General features: G+C 39.6%; 1 protein-coding gene across 2 annotated transcripts in view; it reads right to left on the bottom strand.

Annotated features, from left to right (window-relative positions):
• Positions 1–14748, bottom strand: part of RAPGEF5 (Rap guanine nucleotide exchange factor 5) — a 239561-nt gene that overhangs the window by 15534 nt on the left and 209279 nt on the right. The window contains exons 9-14 of one of the 2 annotated variants that reach the window (XM_032759609.2): positions 13292–13414; positions 11424–11602; positions 6404–6494; positions 3326–3376; positions 2433–2520; positions 1190–1450 (exon numbers count right to left, since the gene is read on the bottom strand). In XM_032759609.2, coding sequence (XP_032615500.1) covers positions 1254–1450; positions 2433–2520; positions 3326–3376; positions 6404–6494; positions 11424–11602; positions 13292–13414 — 729 coding nt within the window. In that variant the 3' untranslated portion in view covers positions 1190–1253. Of the gene's footprint in view, positions 1–1189; positions 1451–2432; positions 2521–3325; positions 3377–6403; positions 6495–11423; positions 11603–13291; positions 13415–14748 lie in introns of those variants that run through there. The other variant, XM_032759601.2, reaches the window with a different exon arrangement.

Below are 14748 nucleotides of genomic sequence, written 5' to 3'. Positions count from 1 at the left end.
ACCCGCACAAATCTGCAACAGTAAACTCCACTCTAAGACACATACATGAAACCCACCACGGGAACCCCAGTTTATCCTGAAACAACTAGATGATTCACTCCATCTCCAAAAATAGCACACGATCTACGACTCCTTAGATCCTTAGCTCAGCTGGGTCTTCTCCCCAGCACTTAGTGTTTCCCATTCGTCCCTTTCTGACCAAGATTCCACACCATAGTAAGGGGAAAGTACATCAAAAGGCAAGAAATTCAAATAAGAAAGAGGAAGATTGAGGGCTGGAAGGATCCTCAGGTAATCCACTTAATTGATAATCTGCAGGCTTATTGGGAACTGACTTTCAAAAAATGCAATATGGGGGGCCTAATCCTTCCTAAACAGCAAGGAGTTCAATTTGGTCCCATTTTTCTAATTAAAAGCTACTCAAAGTAGGAGGCACAAGAGAGGGGGAGACAGCTTTCATTAAAAACTAAGTTGGTTGTTCTAAAATAGTTCATTGAAATTTTAAATTATGTGATTAAAAAAGCCTAACAATTAATGTTGTATATTTTTGCCAAAATGTCTCATCTCAGGCATAATATACATGTTTTATATTTTCATCACCTTTTCCTTGGAAATTATATCAGACAAAAACAGTAACTTTAAGTACAATGAAGTACGAATACTATATATTTTTATAATGACAAAAAATTAAGACAAAGGAAAACTAAGTGCTTATTTAAATTCAAGGAAGCTTCTAATAAGAAAATAACAAATGTTTATTTCTTTTGAAATGAGTAAATGTGTTTTCAGTAGAAAAAGGGAAATTTGTCTTGCTGCCAACAGAGGTCTCGACAAACTCAGCAGAGCAGAAAATTGCATCCGAGCTAAAATGTAAGTGTGAGACACTTGACTGCATTAAATATTTTGGGGGGAAACCACTAATATATGGCAGAAGGCTCTGTTCATATCTAATTAAGTTAAAGAAATATTGTCAACTAATTTCTCATTACCTTAAAAGTATGTGTTGTTTCAAAACTTTTTCTTCCTACAATCAATTCCTTTCCTACATCTGTCCTACTTTCTATTGTCTTTATTTGTGTCTAAATGATCCCAAGTGTCACTTCCCACCTGCCACCTCCCACCCTCTAATTGAAGGTATTTTATTCCACAAACAAAAAGCACAGACCTGAATACACTTCTCTTAAAAGCAAATAAATATGAAGAGTCAAATAAACTTTTAAATTATTATTTGGGCACCACAGTGTCTCTTTATTTCACACATTTGTATTTAACAGAATATTTTCGGCTTGGATGAAGCACCTGTGCATATCTATCTCCATTGTCCTAATATTATATTCTTGTTTCACAGAGATTCTTGCTTCATATTTGATGAAGGAAGACTCAGTGAGTAGCTGCACGATGTACAGCAACTCACAATAATTTTCCAAGCTCTGGCTGTTCTTGAGAGAAGCTAAAGAGGAAATGCCAGCTTTATTGGGTAGGCGAGGGGCATGGGGGGTGGTGGCAATGGGAGGAAGTGGGGAATGAGGATGGCCAGGCCAACCAGCAATCAAGTTCCCACACAGCTCATTTCCAGAATCACATAGATGGGTCCAGCCATTGGGGCCTGGCTCAGCAGAAGTTACAAGCCTCTGAAGAGAAGAGGCTGGATGAAAGAGTATTCCTACAAAACCCCTTGAAGGAATCAAAATATGGCCAAGGATAATGCCCAAACCCCCTTTCCCTGGAAGCATACACGTAAAGATTTACACTGAATGTCAGGGGTATACACCAGATTAAAGAGTTTCCTTTTATTAATCCCCTCGGTTTGAAAGAGAGATCCCTGAGATCTCATCAATAAATTTAACTAAACATGTTTCATGATGAATTATTTGGTGCTTAGTGGGGAGTGGTCAGTGGAGTAACTTGCAGCTATCTAATACTTTCCCAACTCAATTCCACTCCTGAAGAAAGGAAGTACACTTCTCCATCAACACTTTTCAAAAGCTCTATTGCTTGTATTGACCAAAGGTACTTCTCATACAACAGCAAATTGTGGGCTGCATCTCTTAAGTTTAGGTTGCAAAAATAGAACATGATTGATCACCATTTGGGTTCTTTATGCCAGCCTTATTCTTGGTTGAATTCGGTGGATTGTTGGCTCAAAGAAAATAATACAGGGCTTAGAAGTAGAGTAAAAGAAAAACACAAATGTTTCCAGTGCCAAGTTTTGTGAGTCAAGTGAAAATGCTTTGGTGTCTGCTCAAACGTACTCTAGGTATCTCAAAAATAATCAGCTATTTGAAAAACAATAACAAGGAAACACAATTAGGTCTGAATGTCAAAATAACTGTAAAGAGACAAAATGAGAGTCTCTTTTTTGCCCTCAATAGTTAGAGTAATAAATTTCTGAAAGATGAAATTACATGGCATAAAAGATAGAAAATCATTACCTTTAAGCAATAAGGGCATGAAAGGGATTTTTGGTGGCTTCATCTTTTTGAATGCATCTCTGTAGGCTTTGTGATTTAGGGAAGGATCCTGCCGAACCAAGCAGATTACAAAGAGAAAGAAAAATCAGTGTGCTATAGAAACAATTCTAAATCCACTTTTGCTACACAATTTGGACACGACTTAGATATAGAGAGATTCCTCCTAAGAACAAAGTAGATAAAGGTTTCCTAAGAGAATAAACTCACTAAATTAGGGCAGGAAATCTAGGCGATGAATGAAACTCAAGTTACTGGTTTACAATAAAGGGAAATGACCGCAAATGAGAGACATCTTTTGATTGCCCTACTATTTTCCTCAAAGAAGTCCTTTAAGTACAGTTTCCTCTGCATAATTTATATCATGAGTTAACCCAAAGTCTCTTGTTAGATACACCACCAAGAAAATCCGTCCTTGTAACGCACAATGCAGAGAAAACAAGAGGATACTGTTTTATTGTATTCTAAAAAGAAACTATAATTTAAAAAAATCTCAATCTAAGAAATTGTAAAAAGGAGAAAAGGGAAAAAGAATAATGCATGAGACACTAATTGCATGCTAAATTTACACTGATTAATTTTGCAGGCTTTGAAATGGACTATACTTAAAAGCCTGCCTTCTGAAAAAAATCACACTAAAAAGATTATTTTCACTACCTTTTTAGAAGGAGAGGAAGAAGCATTAACTGTCAACTTGCTTCCCTCCATAAGAAGCAAAGCTACAGTTTCATATACAAGTAAACTAGTCTAGGCTACCTGACATGGTAGAGTACAAATACCAACTACTGTAATGTAGAAAGAAACTAGACCCTAGCAATTATTTTGAAGAGTAAGTCCCCTTTGGCTCAACTACTTACTGTTAAACTTTCAAGTTCAGAGAAAAGTTTCTTAAACTTCCCAGGGATTTTCTAAAAAACAAACACAAACAAAAAACAGAAGGTCACAGAAGCTGGTTATTTTCAGAGGCACCAAAGGGAGTTTTCATTACGTTGTTTATCTGTGTCACACTTCTGAACATAAATACCTCCATCATCTGTTCTACCCTGATTGCTTCTCATTATACAATTTTCATCATCCCTTTAATGTGATCTTCCTTAGGAATGCTGCTTAAAACAGCTTAAAATAACAGCCACATGATTCAGGAATCTAGTTGGTTAGACATTCCACATACTGGTGGTCATTTAATAAAAACTTAGATTTCAGTTCCACACCCTACCTTTGACAAATGCTCTCATCTTCTTAATAGTCCTCCTGAGTGGGAAATAATTATGTTGGCTGACATTTTTAGCATAGATGATGTAATTTTATTTCACAGCATCGGGCTAAATAGTGAAGGGCCAGGAAGACCTTAAGTGACGAAGCCTGCACTTTAATGAGTGGAATCACTGAATTGAAGAGCTCAACCATAACAGGTGCCATGCAAAGTGACAGGGGATGGAAACATAGGCCATCCTCCCAAATAAAAATTCAGCCCTAAGGAAGAAGGGCCTGGAATGTTCCAGCCTGCTTTTAACATGGCTAAGTAAAAAATTGGGTGCCTTTCAATATTGACTTAGTAATCTTTTGTGGTAAACAGCACATATTTAAAGGCAGCCTGAATTTGAACTCTGACTCTGCCCTTTCTAGCTATGTGGTTTGGTGTGAGTCAGCAAGCTCTCGGATCTGTTTCTTCAGCTGAGGATGTAGAGACCACTCATGAAAAGTACATGGTCCTTGGCTGGTACTTAACAAATGCTAGCTATTAACACTAACAACAAGATATAAGAAGATATTTCTGGGATTTTCTATTTCTAAAAGGAATCAAAACAATGAGGCAACTCCTACAATAATTAGACTTTTACACTATTTAGAGATAGATTTTTTTCAATGTGATCATTTTGAATCTGGACTCAGTTTATCACAGCAAACAGGTAGTTTAAACTGTTTGGAAACTATACACACACACACACACGCATGCACACACACACCCCAACGAACAGAGGACAAATTAAATGAGAAGATACAAAATGGAGATATTTGCAACTGATTCCAATCTTTCTCCTAAGCTGCCTACCTTAGTCTGTGGGACATCCCTCACAAATGTCCCAGTGGCACCTCAAATCCAACATGTCCGAAGTCAAACTAAGTGATCTACTCCAGAGATCAGCCATGGAATAAATCTAGCCATGAGCGACTTTTAGGAGGTCAAGTTTTATTGGATTGCTGCCACGCCCCTTCATTCAGGCACATACTACAGCTGCTCTTTCACTCCAATGGCAGAGTTGAGCAGCTGCAACAGAGACCATGTGGCCCGCACAACCTAAACATTTTTCCTCACTGGCCCTTTACCAAAGCAGTTTGCTGACCTCTGATCTATTTCTTTTCCTGTATTATCTATTTGGGAAGTGTGATCACTTTCCATTCATCCAGTCACCAGACCTGGAGATCCTGTGGTCACCTCTGCCTGAGATGCCCATCCCCACACTCCAGTAACTCCCAACTGGACTTCAAAGGCCCTGCAGCTTGAGGCTTCTCATTCGAGTTTTCTCAGCTACCCAGAGGCAGAATGAGTCCCTCCACTTGCTCTGCCCTGGTCCAAGACTTCTGTCATCACAGGCATGCTCAGTTCTCATGTAGCCATCTCCCGTCTGCCATGGCACTGATGCAGTGCTCTGCACGTAGCAGGCAGTGAATGCGCAGATTAAACATAAGCTAGTTGAATCTAATTGAGTTATTTCTCCTCTCAATTTTTCCAAATCAGTTTCATTCAAGGTTTAATTCAAATTTGCTCCCCACTGACCCTTGCCAGCCATTTGTTTTCCTCCTACTCTAATGAATCGTGGCATCTGTCACCCATGTCTTTCATCTTGCTTTGTGTGTGAAGGTCTTGTTTGCTTAAGCAGAGCAGGCGGGGCTTTCATTTCTTTTCTTTTGGGCCCCTTTAAGAAGGACTGACACTGACCCTTGGGTCAGCACAGCGCATTCCTTCAGGGTATGACCCCTGACTGAAAGAAAGCGAATCCACAGGTTGCCCAGAGACCTATTCCGAGAAAAAGATAGTTGGCCTATCAGCTTTTCTCTTGTAGGAGTTTGAGTTGGGAACCATGAAGAGAATGGCACAGTCAGTGATAGGAACTAAATCTGAGAGGACTGTGAGGGAGGCTGAGGAGACCACAGTGAGCCACACGCAGGCTAGAGGCAGAGGCATGATGCTTGAAGAGCAATGATGAGGGGAGAAATGGTACATAGGGAGGTAGCCAGTCAGGAAGGAAAGGAGAGCGAAGGAAACAAAAGCCCAAGGAAGGACGGTGAGGGGACCATGAGTGAGGCAGAGTCCTATGCCTGTGTCTGGCTAAGTTTAGGGGTATCCCCAGTTTCAGGTCTTCCCACATGAATGTCACAGTCCACACGTCAGACCTTGTGCGAACTTGAGTGGGCCTCTGCATCTCAGAACCCAAACAGCCTTCAGCGTGCAGAGCCAGGATGTGGGAGGTCTGAAACTTTAGAACATTTTATGGATCCTCTTTAAGAAAAAGAATATAAAATTACTTTGCTTTCGCAAATTTTACAAAAATATACATCATCCATGTGAACACATTGCCAGGGGCCCTGCAAGTGAGAGGCCTTGAAGCTTAAACTCATTAGCATCACAGCAAACGCACTTCTGAGCACACCTCATCACGCAGGGAGACTGCGGGGACCAGCCTGGAACGAGAACTGCACTATCAGGCAGGACAGAGGGGAAGACTAATTCTAGCTGGGGAGCACGTTACCATTTTTATCTAGTTCAGGCACATTATACAACCGTTTAAAGACAATCTGATCAAAAAGATCCCTACCACCTTGACATATGACTTTCAAACATTTTTAGTTTAGTAGTACTTATCTCATTTAATCCATGTAAGCTACTTTATTTCCATTTTATGTGCCCCTCACCATGGGACTCCAAGGCTCACCTCCCAGGTCTGTGACAGTCGACTGACAGAAGCAGTGTTGAGACCCATCACAATGGCAAAGAAAGAATTCAGGTTTCTCTGGGCTTTGCAGCTATAAAATAAAAGAGAGTAGAGGACACTTTGAGGAAATATTCTTTCCCCAGATAATCACAAAAGATAAAGCTGAAAAGACTCTCCTAGGCCACAGGGCTCAGAAATTCTGCTCTACAGCCTACGTACCCCTTACTGCCCTTCAGCTGTCTCTAATGCCAAAGAAATGATTCCAAACGCCTCAGCTCACCCTTACCTAAAGGAAAAGATCTGTGCTCTTGACACCCTCCTCATATTTCACAAGATTCTTCTTTTTTAACCTAAGTTGTGTGCATTTACAATTTCAACTGAGCACTCTTTTAAATTCATGTTTCTTTATATATGCCCCACTCTTCTTTTAACAGTTCACTAGTCCTGACTCCTTCATCAGAACATGTTTTTTCATTTTTTGACAGACAAGCCCTTCTCACCTCACAGGTCTAAGCTCCCCCTCCCATTACGTTTAGGCACATTTTCTTTGCTACCAACAAAATAGCTACTATAATATGTATATATTTTAAATATGGCATATATTAATGGGAATACTGTTCCACATTTCTCAGTTAAACAAGGAAATGGAATGCAAAATAAGATCATGTTGAGCTCCATTCACTTCATGAGGCTATCCACTCTGCATAACATCAATCATGCCCAGAGACTTAACTGGTCAACATTCCACTAATTTCCAAAGCCAGCTAAGAGGGCTTGGAATGGCAGGGGGAGCTCCGGATTTCAGGGCAGCCAGAATAGCCTGTGAATTCCAGGCACTCCTTTATCCGGACAGCATTAGAAAACAACCTCTCTGAGATGGGGCTTTAAAATAATAAAAAAAAAGTTACCCTCCTTTGTTCGTTTACTATGAAAAAATATGAAGTACTTAGCAGTGAGCAGAGTGTGTATCGGGGCCTTGTGATGTTTGTTTAGCTTCCCTCAGATGCCATCCCTTCCGACCTCTCCACCAACGTCTCACGTGGAATCTGGGAATAGTGTAGATCTTGCCTGCTTCTTCAGTTAAATACCATGTTACATTATATACTATGGATTATTTACTATCATTAACAGCTATGTAATATTTTATCAAAAGAGCATATTATATAATTTATTCCTCTATTGTGGACAATGATTTTCAATTTTCCCTGTTACACAGAATGCTGGAATAAATTTCTAGTATATACAACTTTTTACTGTATTTGTGATTTTTTCCCCATTACATTGGACTTCCAGTCATTCCATGATTGGTCAAAAGCTGTGAAGACGTTAAAGGTTCTCAATACATATTACAAACCACTGTCCCCTAAAGCTATACCGATTCCCAGTTGCATACATAGTGTATGAGATCACCTAGTTCAGAATCAGGAGAATAAGCTGAGCTGTGGAGTAAGTAGGGAGACCCACAGCAGCTGTGCTCTGGCAGGCCCTGCCTACACTGGCCTGCCCAGGGCCGGACTCACAGGTTAGGTACTGCCTGAGTCCAGCTGCACATGGCTCCAAGCAAGGAAGGCTCAGGCCTGGGGGCATTCTAGAAGTTCCATCCCCAGGAACAGCAGAACCTAGAAAGGCTGTGTTGCCTCCACACCTCATGCTGAACGTATCTGGGGTGGACACACATCTCGCAGGCACCTTGCTGCTGAGCCTCCACTGGGCACGGTCTGTCCCTCTCATGGTCCTCCTGTCCAGTTTTTGGCTCTGCCATCAGTTCCTTGGTAATTGTGAGGCCCTGTACCTTCATCCAAGTGACCCCTTATGTGGTTTTTTTGCCAACTTTCTCCTGGGTAGACCCCGCTTGGTATATTCCATGAATAAACTAAAATAAGATATCTCCCAGTCTGTGACTGGGAAACCTACCTGCATTTGAGAATCACTGTTTTCACATGGTGACTCCCCTTCCTCCTGCTGTTCACTTCCCACATTTTACTTTTTCTGACTCTTCACAACCCTGAACGTTCCCACCAGCTAGAACAGACTTGAGTTAGTGCCATCTGCTGAGTTGATGTTTTGAAATACCAGCCTCCTCTGCAGAGGCTCTTGTGGTCAGTAAGAACTGCTCCATCCCCCTGCTGGAAGCTCCAGTTGGAAGTCTCTCTTACCCCTGGGTCCCTTCACCTTAGGATATGATGGAGGCCCCACTGCTTATGCAATCTCTGCTAGATAGTAGTTTCCTTAAGGCTAGAGTATATGTCTAATCATTTTTATATTCTGCCCATCACCCAGGTTCCTAGTACACAACAAGCCTTTCAAACAGCATTTGCTGAAGTAGAAAACAAGAACTTCTGGGAAAATGGTTTTATCATTATTAATTATAAAGATGTGTATTATTCTACTTTTTATTCAGCTTAATTTATCTATGTGAAATCTTAGAATTCCCATCTTTTTATCTTTTAGCTCCTCATGAACAATTTTCCTGGTCCATATAGCTTTCTTTTTTAGTAATATTTTAAGGAAAAAAACCCATAAGAACACACATATAACTAACATCTAAATCTGTTAAGAAAAAAAATTAATACAGACACACTTTCTGGAGAAGACAAATTGATACAGTGCAAATATTAGATACCATTCCAGGCTGGAATCCTCTGTTAACGAGGGTCATTCACTCCATGATAAGAACAGACTGTCTGACACTAAACATTCCAGTTCAGCAAACACTCCTTTTGTCTTTGTGTGAGGAAATAAAATCCACTCAATCCACAGAGGTGGGGGATGGGGATGGTGAGAAGGAGGGGAAACATGAATATGCAAATAGGATGCTTCAGGCAGGAAAAACCCTTCATGATTGTGGAAATTACTATTTTCCCTTGGTTATTCCCACTAGCATGATTACAGGGAATTTAACTTTATGTTTCTGTTGGCATTCTATTCCATGGGTTAGGGATAGAGACCACTACCATAAAGCATTCAAGAGAGCATGGGGCCATATGGAGAAGATGTAAATATATTTCATTTCCCTGAGGATAGATATAATCTTATAGTGGGAACTGAGCTGGGTGGTGTCATCTTACTCCTTGGAACATTAATTTCCCACTTATCCACATAATTAGCATTTATAAGAAAGCTTTTTACCCAAAAGAGCCTCACCTTTAGGAATTTTACAAGCCATTTTGGAACACAATGGCCAAATTTTTTTTAAAAAGCATTCACCATAAAAGCAATCAATAAGATTTAGGCATATCTTGTTATCTATCCTTCCATGCCCAGTCACACCAAATACCAGGTCAGGAACCTCCATGGTCTCTTCTTGCCTAAGAAAAATTATCCTACTCTTGGGGTCTCTTTGCTACAGTTCAATGTGCTAGTTTCAGACCAACCTTCCTGAACGATAACTGATCATGTCTCCTGCCCAAAAACTTTCAAAAAATCCCTTCTCCCTTCTCAATTCATTTCAAACCCTTCAATCTGATACAATTTGGTCCCATCTGTCTTTGCAGATCATCCTCCCACAACTTCCTTACAAATCCCCCTCCACTCTAAATCAGAAGGAGGTTACTGTCTCTAACCACAGGCTCTGCTTCATTGTCTCCACTGAGTTGGCCTCCCACAGAGAGTGTGCTCTTTTGAATTCCTACCTGTCACATCCCACCCAGAATGCAAACAGATTCAAAGGCAACTTCCTTCACCAATGTTTTCCTGATCCTGCTTCCCACACCACTGGGGTATGAGCTCTAGCTCCTCTAAAGCCTCAACAGACTTAGATCTTCTTCTAGGGCATTCTCCTATTCTATTTTGCACAGGAGCCAGCTGAGGTATAGAATTACCCACTGACACACTGCAAGCCTCACAAAGGCGGGAACTGTGTGTAGACTCAGTCTGATTTCCCCACACTACCTTGTACACATCTGTACATATAAGTGATCAATATATAGTTTCTGAATATGCTGCACTGACATGTACTTGAAAACTGTTTGATATAAAAACTACTTTGGAAGACAAAGGAGAAATAAAACTGGAAGCCCAGGAAGTAAAAGTTGCTGGGGAAGATTTTGATTCTCCCTGTTTCTGCTGGGGAGCTGTCCAAAGAACAGACCCTTGATATGAATCTGGTATTTTAAGAGATGCTTCTAGCAAGTTACTAAAATTTCATTCAACATTAACTTAGTCATTGCTATTTACCAAGTTCTGTACCACGCACCCAGGTATAATGATTGATAAGAAATAGCCCCTGTTCTTTGAAAGCGAACACAGCCTAGTGAAGAAATCCTATATAAACAGATAAATTTAATAAATATAATAAGTTTTCAGAAGGTAAAAAGTATATCTGTGCAGAGGGGAAGTAGAGGCAGTAGCAGAAGTAGTACCCCTGCATTTGAAAATCAGGGGTAACTTCAGGAAGAAGTAATATTTGACTGAGGTCTTGAAGAATGGCAGCAATTTGCTGGGTGCAAGTGGCCATTCTTGGCAAAGCCAACAAGTGTTCAGGGTTGGAAGATGGTGCTCATGGGAGAGACAGACATTCAGAGTGGCTAGAGCATGGGGTGCACCCAGGGATGAGGCTCAGGGGGTGGGGACAGCCAGCGAAGGGCCTTCTAATGAACGAGTTAGCAAAAGTTCATACTGTGGGCCTCAAGGAGCAATGAACAGGTCCTACAACGCACCCGACGTGTAATGATTCCCACTTCTGCACATCATCATTCCCTTTTTTCTTGCCTCCTGTAGCTCACCCAGGCACACTGTAGTTCAGCTGCAGGATGAAGGATGTGTGTACTGCCTGCTTATTAGTGCTGAGGCAGAGAGCATAGTGCTTCTGTCTGATATTTTGACATTTACTTTAAGGTATAAATACTTGAAATGCAAAGACATAAATATTCAAAAATGGACCTTTTCAGCCATTTGGTCATTTAACTCCATATTATACGTTTATATCCCAACCCTTATCACCATAAGAAAAAAAGAAAGAAAAACAATGTACTCTCTCAAGGAGACTAGAGGAATGGCACTTCTCAAACTAGAAACTTACTGAGCTGCAATTTTGATGAATTTTTTCACCAGCTGCACTCGCTTGCCCAGCTGGCTGCAGAGCAGAATCTCCGTGGCCACCCAAAGCTGGACCTCATTGCATCTCTGGAGCAGAAGGCTGAGGTTTGCAGTGTGTTCCCCACTTCCCTGTCTGCTGAATGTGAAGTAGATCAGCTCTTGCTGAAAGAAAATGTATTCATGCCAGGGTTTATTTATAGCAAAGTATAGTTCATACAAAACTCGGTCAAATTTTAAGAGCTACTTCAGGTAGTCCCTCCCATATTATTAATACGCTAACAGAGAATATGGTGAATAGTAATACATTAAATTCAAAATGAGTTAGTTTTAGAGGTGCCTCATTCAATAATGTTCACCTAGAATCCTTATATAAGTGATTTTTCAGAATGAAGGAAGACATCTTTATATACAAATCTAAGATATCCTGAAGTTTAAATCATAGGATAAAAGGAATCCCCAAATTTCCCAAACTTGTCATGTTGAAAAATTCAAGTGAAAATGAACGCTAGTACTACTAGTATTTGTTAAGGTGCACATCAGACCTTCACAGGTCTGTTCTCTAAGACAGTGGTCCTCAAATTTTAGTGTGAATCAGGATCACCTGGAGGACTGCTGAAGCACAGATTGCCGGATCCCACCCCTAGAACTTCTGATCCTGTAGGGGTGTGGAGGCACCAGAAATCTGCATTTCTAACAAGTGCCCAAGTACCGCTGATGATGCTGGTCTGAGTATCTGCTCTTTAAAAACCACTGATATAAAACATTGTCAAACCATAAATGGAAAGAGAATGAGATTAAGGCAAGGTCTAATAATTTACGAAAGCAAAAAAGACCAGTAACTATTTATATAGATGGATCATGTGCAAAGCAATAGAAGAGATTTGTTTTTAAATGTGTTTGTGTGCATGTGTGTGTGTGTGTGTATGTGTGGGTGTGTGTGTGTTTTACAGAGGTAATCTACATTCTTCCACTGCATAAGCAGAGATATATCCCAGTCTACTAACACTTCCAAAGACACAAGTCATTTAGCCTGAAGGAATTCACTACTTGCTCACATTCTGATCATAATATTGAAATCTGTTTAATGAGAAAATATGAGGACATTTGGGTCTCTAAATTGGGCATGAGGTTCCTTCTTCAGAAGGAAAGGCCACTTCAGAATGAAAAATTTCACTACATGGCGAAGCAAATGCAACATATGGTTGCAGAGGGCTCTAACATTTTTCATCTCTTGATTCCTGTGAGCGTTTCCTCTGGACAAATATACTCATGAATCGTCAGTAGCATTTTGCTCCCAATCTATTGTTTTAAAAATGTTATAATCTGTCCTCAAGTGAAAAATTGATGGACATAAAAACTTGAAATATATCCAAAATTTTCAATAAATTACTTGAAGTCTTACAATGCAGTCTAAATTTGTAGAATGTTCTTAAAAGATGGATATGTGTGTACATACATAAATATGAATATGATTCTTGTACAACTATCATAAACTTCATGGAAAAAATAAACCTATCAATATCAAAGATAAAATGGTTCATCAACCCCATTAGAGCCTCATCTCCAAATACATACACACATACATACATACATATATATATATATATGCATGAAATATAGCATATTTATACATTACACAAGCATATGCTCACACTAGGGGCAAATAAAAGTATGCTCATATATTCTGATTTTTTTAGAATTGAGTCAGTCTTTCAATATATTTCAAGTCCCCAAATATCTTTTGGACCATGTTATTCTAGCATAATTTCATCACCGCATGCATTGATATTCTTCATAAAGAATTCACAGTTAAAACAGCATTTGTATTTTATCTTTTCACTCCTCACTTACCTCGTGAATTGAATTGAATAAACTCCAATCAAAATTCATTAATTCCAGAGCAAGATCCCAAGTGTTCATTCCCAAAATCCTCATCGACCTTTGCTGTGATTCCTCATTTTCTGCAAATGGGTTCTAAACCGACAGAAGCAAAAAGATCCTCAGTAATTCCCAAATGTTTTGCACTGCATTGGCTGGCTGTAGAAAGGCACTAGAAACTCAGATTAGCAAAGTAATCTTTTCTGAGTGCACTTAATATTTTCCCTCGTCTGTTCACCTTCAGTGAGTTACAGCCAATTTAGGAAACAGTCTTGGGAACAGTAGAATGTGATCAATGATACTTCAGTGAGTTCGCCTGCTCCTCCCCCATCTCTATCCCCTGCCCCCACGTGCACACACGCATGCACAAATCTGATTATAAAACACTGCCCTGGCAGACAGCATAATGAAAGCGAAAGCCCCGAAATCACTTTGGCTTCTGGTAAGAATTAATGTGCCGGCAGGGTTAGTATAAAAACAAACAAAAGAAATGTCATGGTGCACTTCAATAAAGACAGACATGGCGTTTACAGGAAATATGTTTAGCAAGTCTCATCCCAGACACACATTTACACATTTTATTAAAATGCCCATAGAAAGGAAAAAAATTTTAACATGAAATAAAAAATAGAAATTATTTCATTTATATCCCATGGTAGATTATTTTAAGTATCAACTGCTTTCCCTATGTAAATAGGGCCTAACCACTATGAGGCTGGTAACAGTATTTCCTTAAGATATGGCATAAAAGTATTAGATGCCATCACAACTTTCAATCTATTTCACCACTAAAGTTATTAAAAAGATTATTTGGCATCTTTCCAAAATAGTTGATATTTTCTAATGAAAATACAAATTCTCCCATTTGAAGCATTAGATTTGAATAATAACTTTAAAACAAACAGAAGGAACCTTGCAAAAATAAATGACATAGTAGGATAAAGGGAATATTCCAGGTGCCAAATATTAATCCATATTTCTAAACTGAAAAATAAATTATTTGCATTTTAGAAGTTTTACATTGATGAAAAGGTTTCCTATTTTTTTAAAAAACTAATGACTGAAGATCTTCACAGAGCTTTCCCACAGACTCAGTCCTCTCAGCAGCAGGTCAAGGTTCACTTTGTCTCTGTATCCCCAGTATAGGGCACAGTGTGGTGCTCGGAAAGCAATGACCAAATGAACCAGCTAACAAATTTAGAGGTGTTGAGGTGGAGGAAAAGCTGAGGTTTCTCAGGGATTGGTCTGACCAGACAGACCCTACTGCTGACTTTCAAAGAAAAGACCCAGAGTGAGGAAGTAACACACATACCTGCTTAATAATTTGGAGGTGTCAGGATATTTCTACTTGGCTTTTTGTCCCCATTTTTTCCCTAATTGGGTCTCTTACTCAACTTGAGTTATTAACTCTAGTTATTCAAGGTTGAATA

This window comes from Hylobates moloch, unplaced genomic scaffold (genome assembly GCF_009828535.3).
Source record: "Hylobates moloch isolate HMO894 unplaced genomic scaffold, HMol_V3 SCAFFOLD_1, whole genome shotgun sequence".
In the NCBI taxonomy this organism is placed as follows: domain Eukaryota; kingdom Metazoa; phylum Chordata; class Mammalia; order Primates; family Hylobatidae; genus Hylobates; species Hylobates moloch.
The sequence above is the reverse complement of the archived record's forward strand: the minus strand, read 5'-3'. Positions and strand labels throughout refer to the sequence as shown.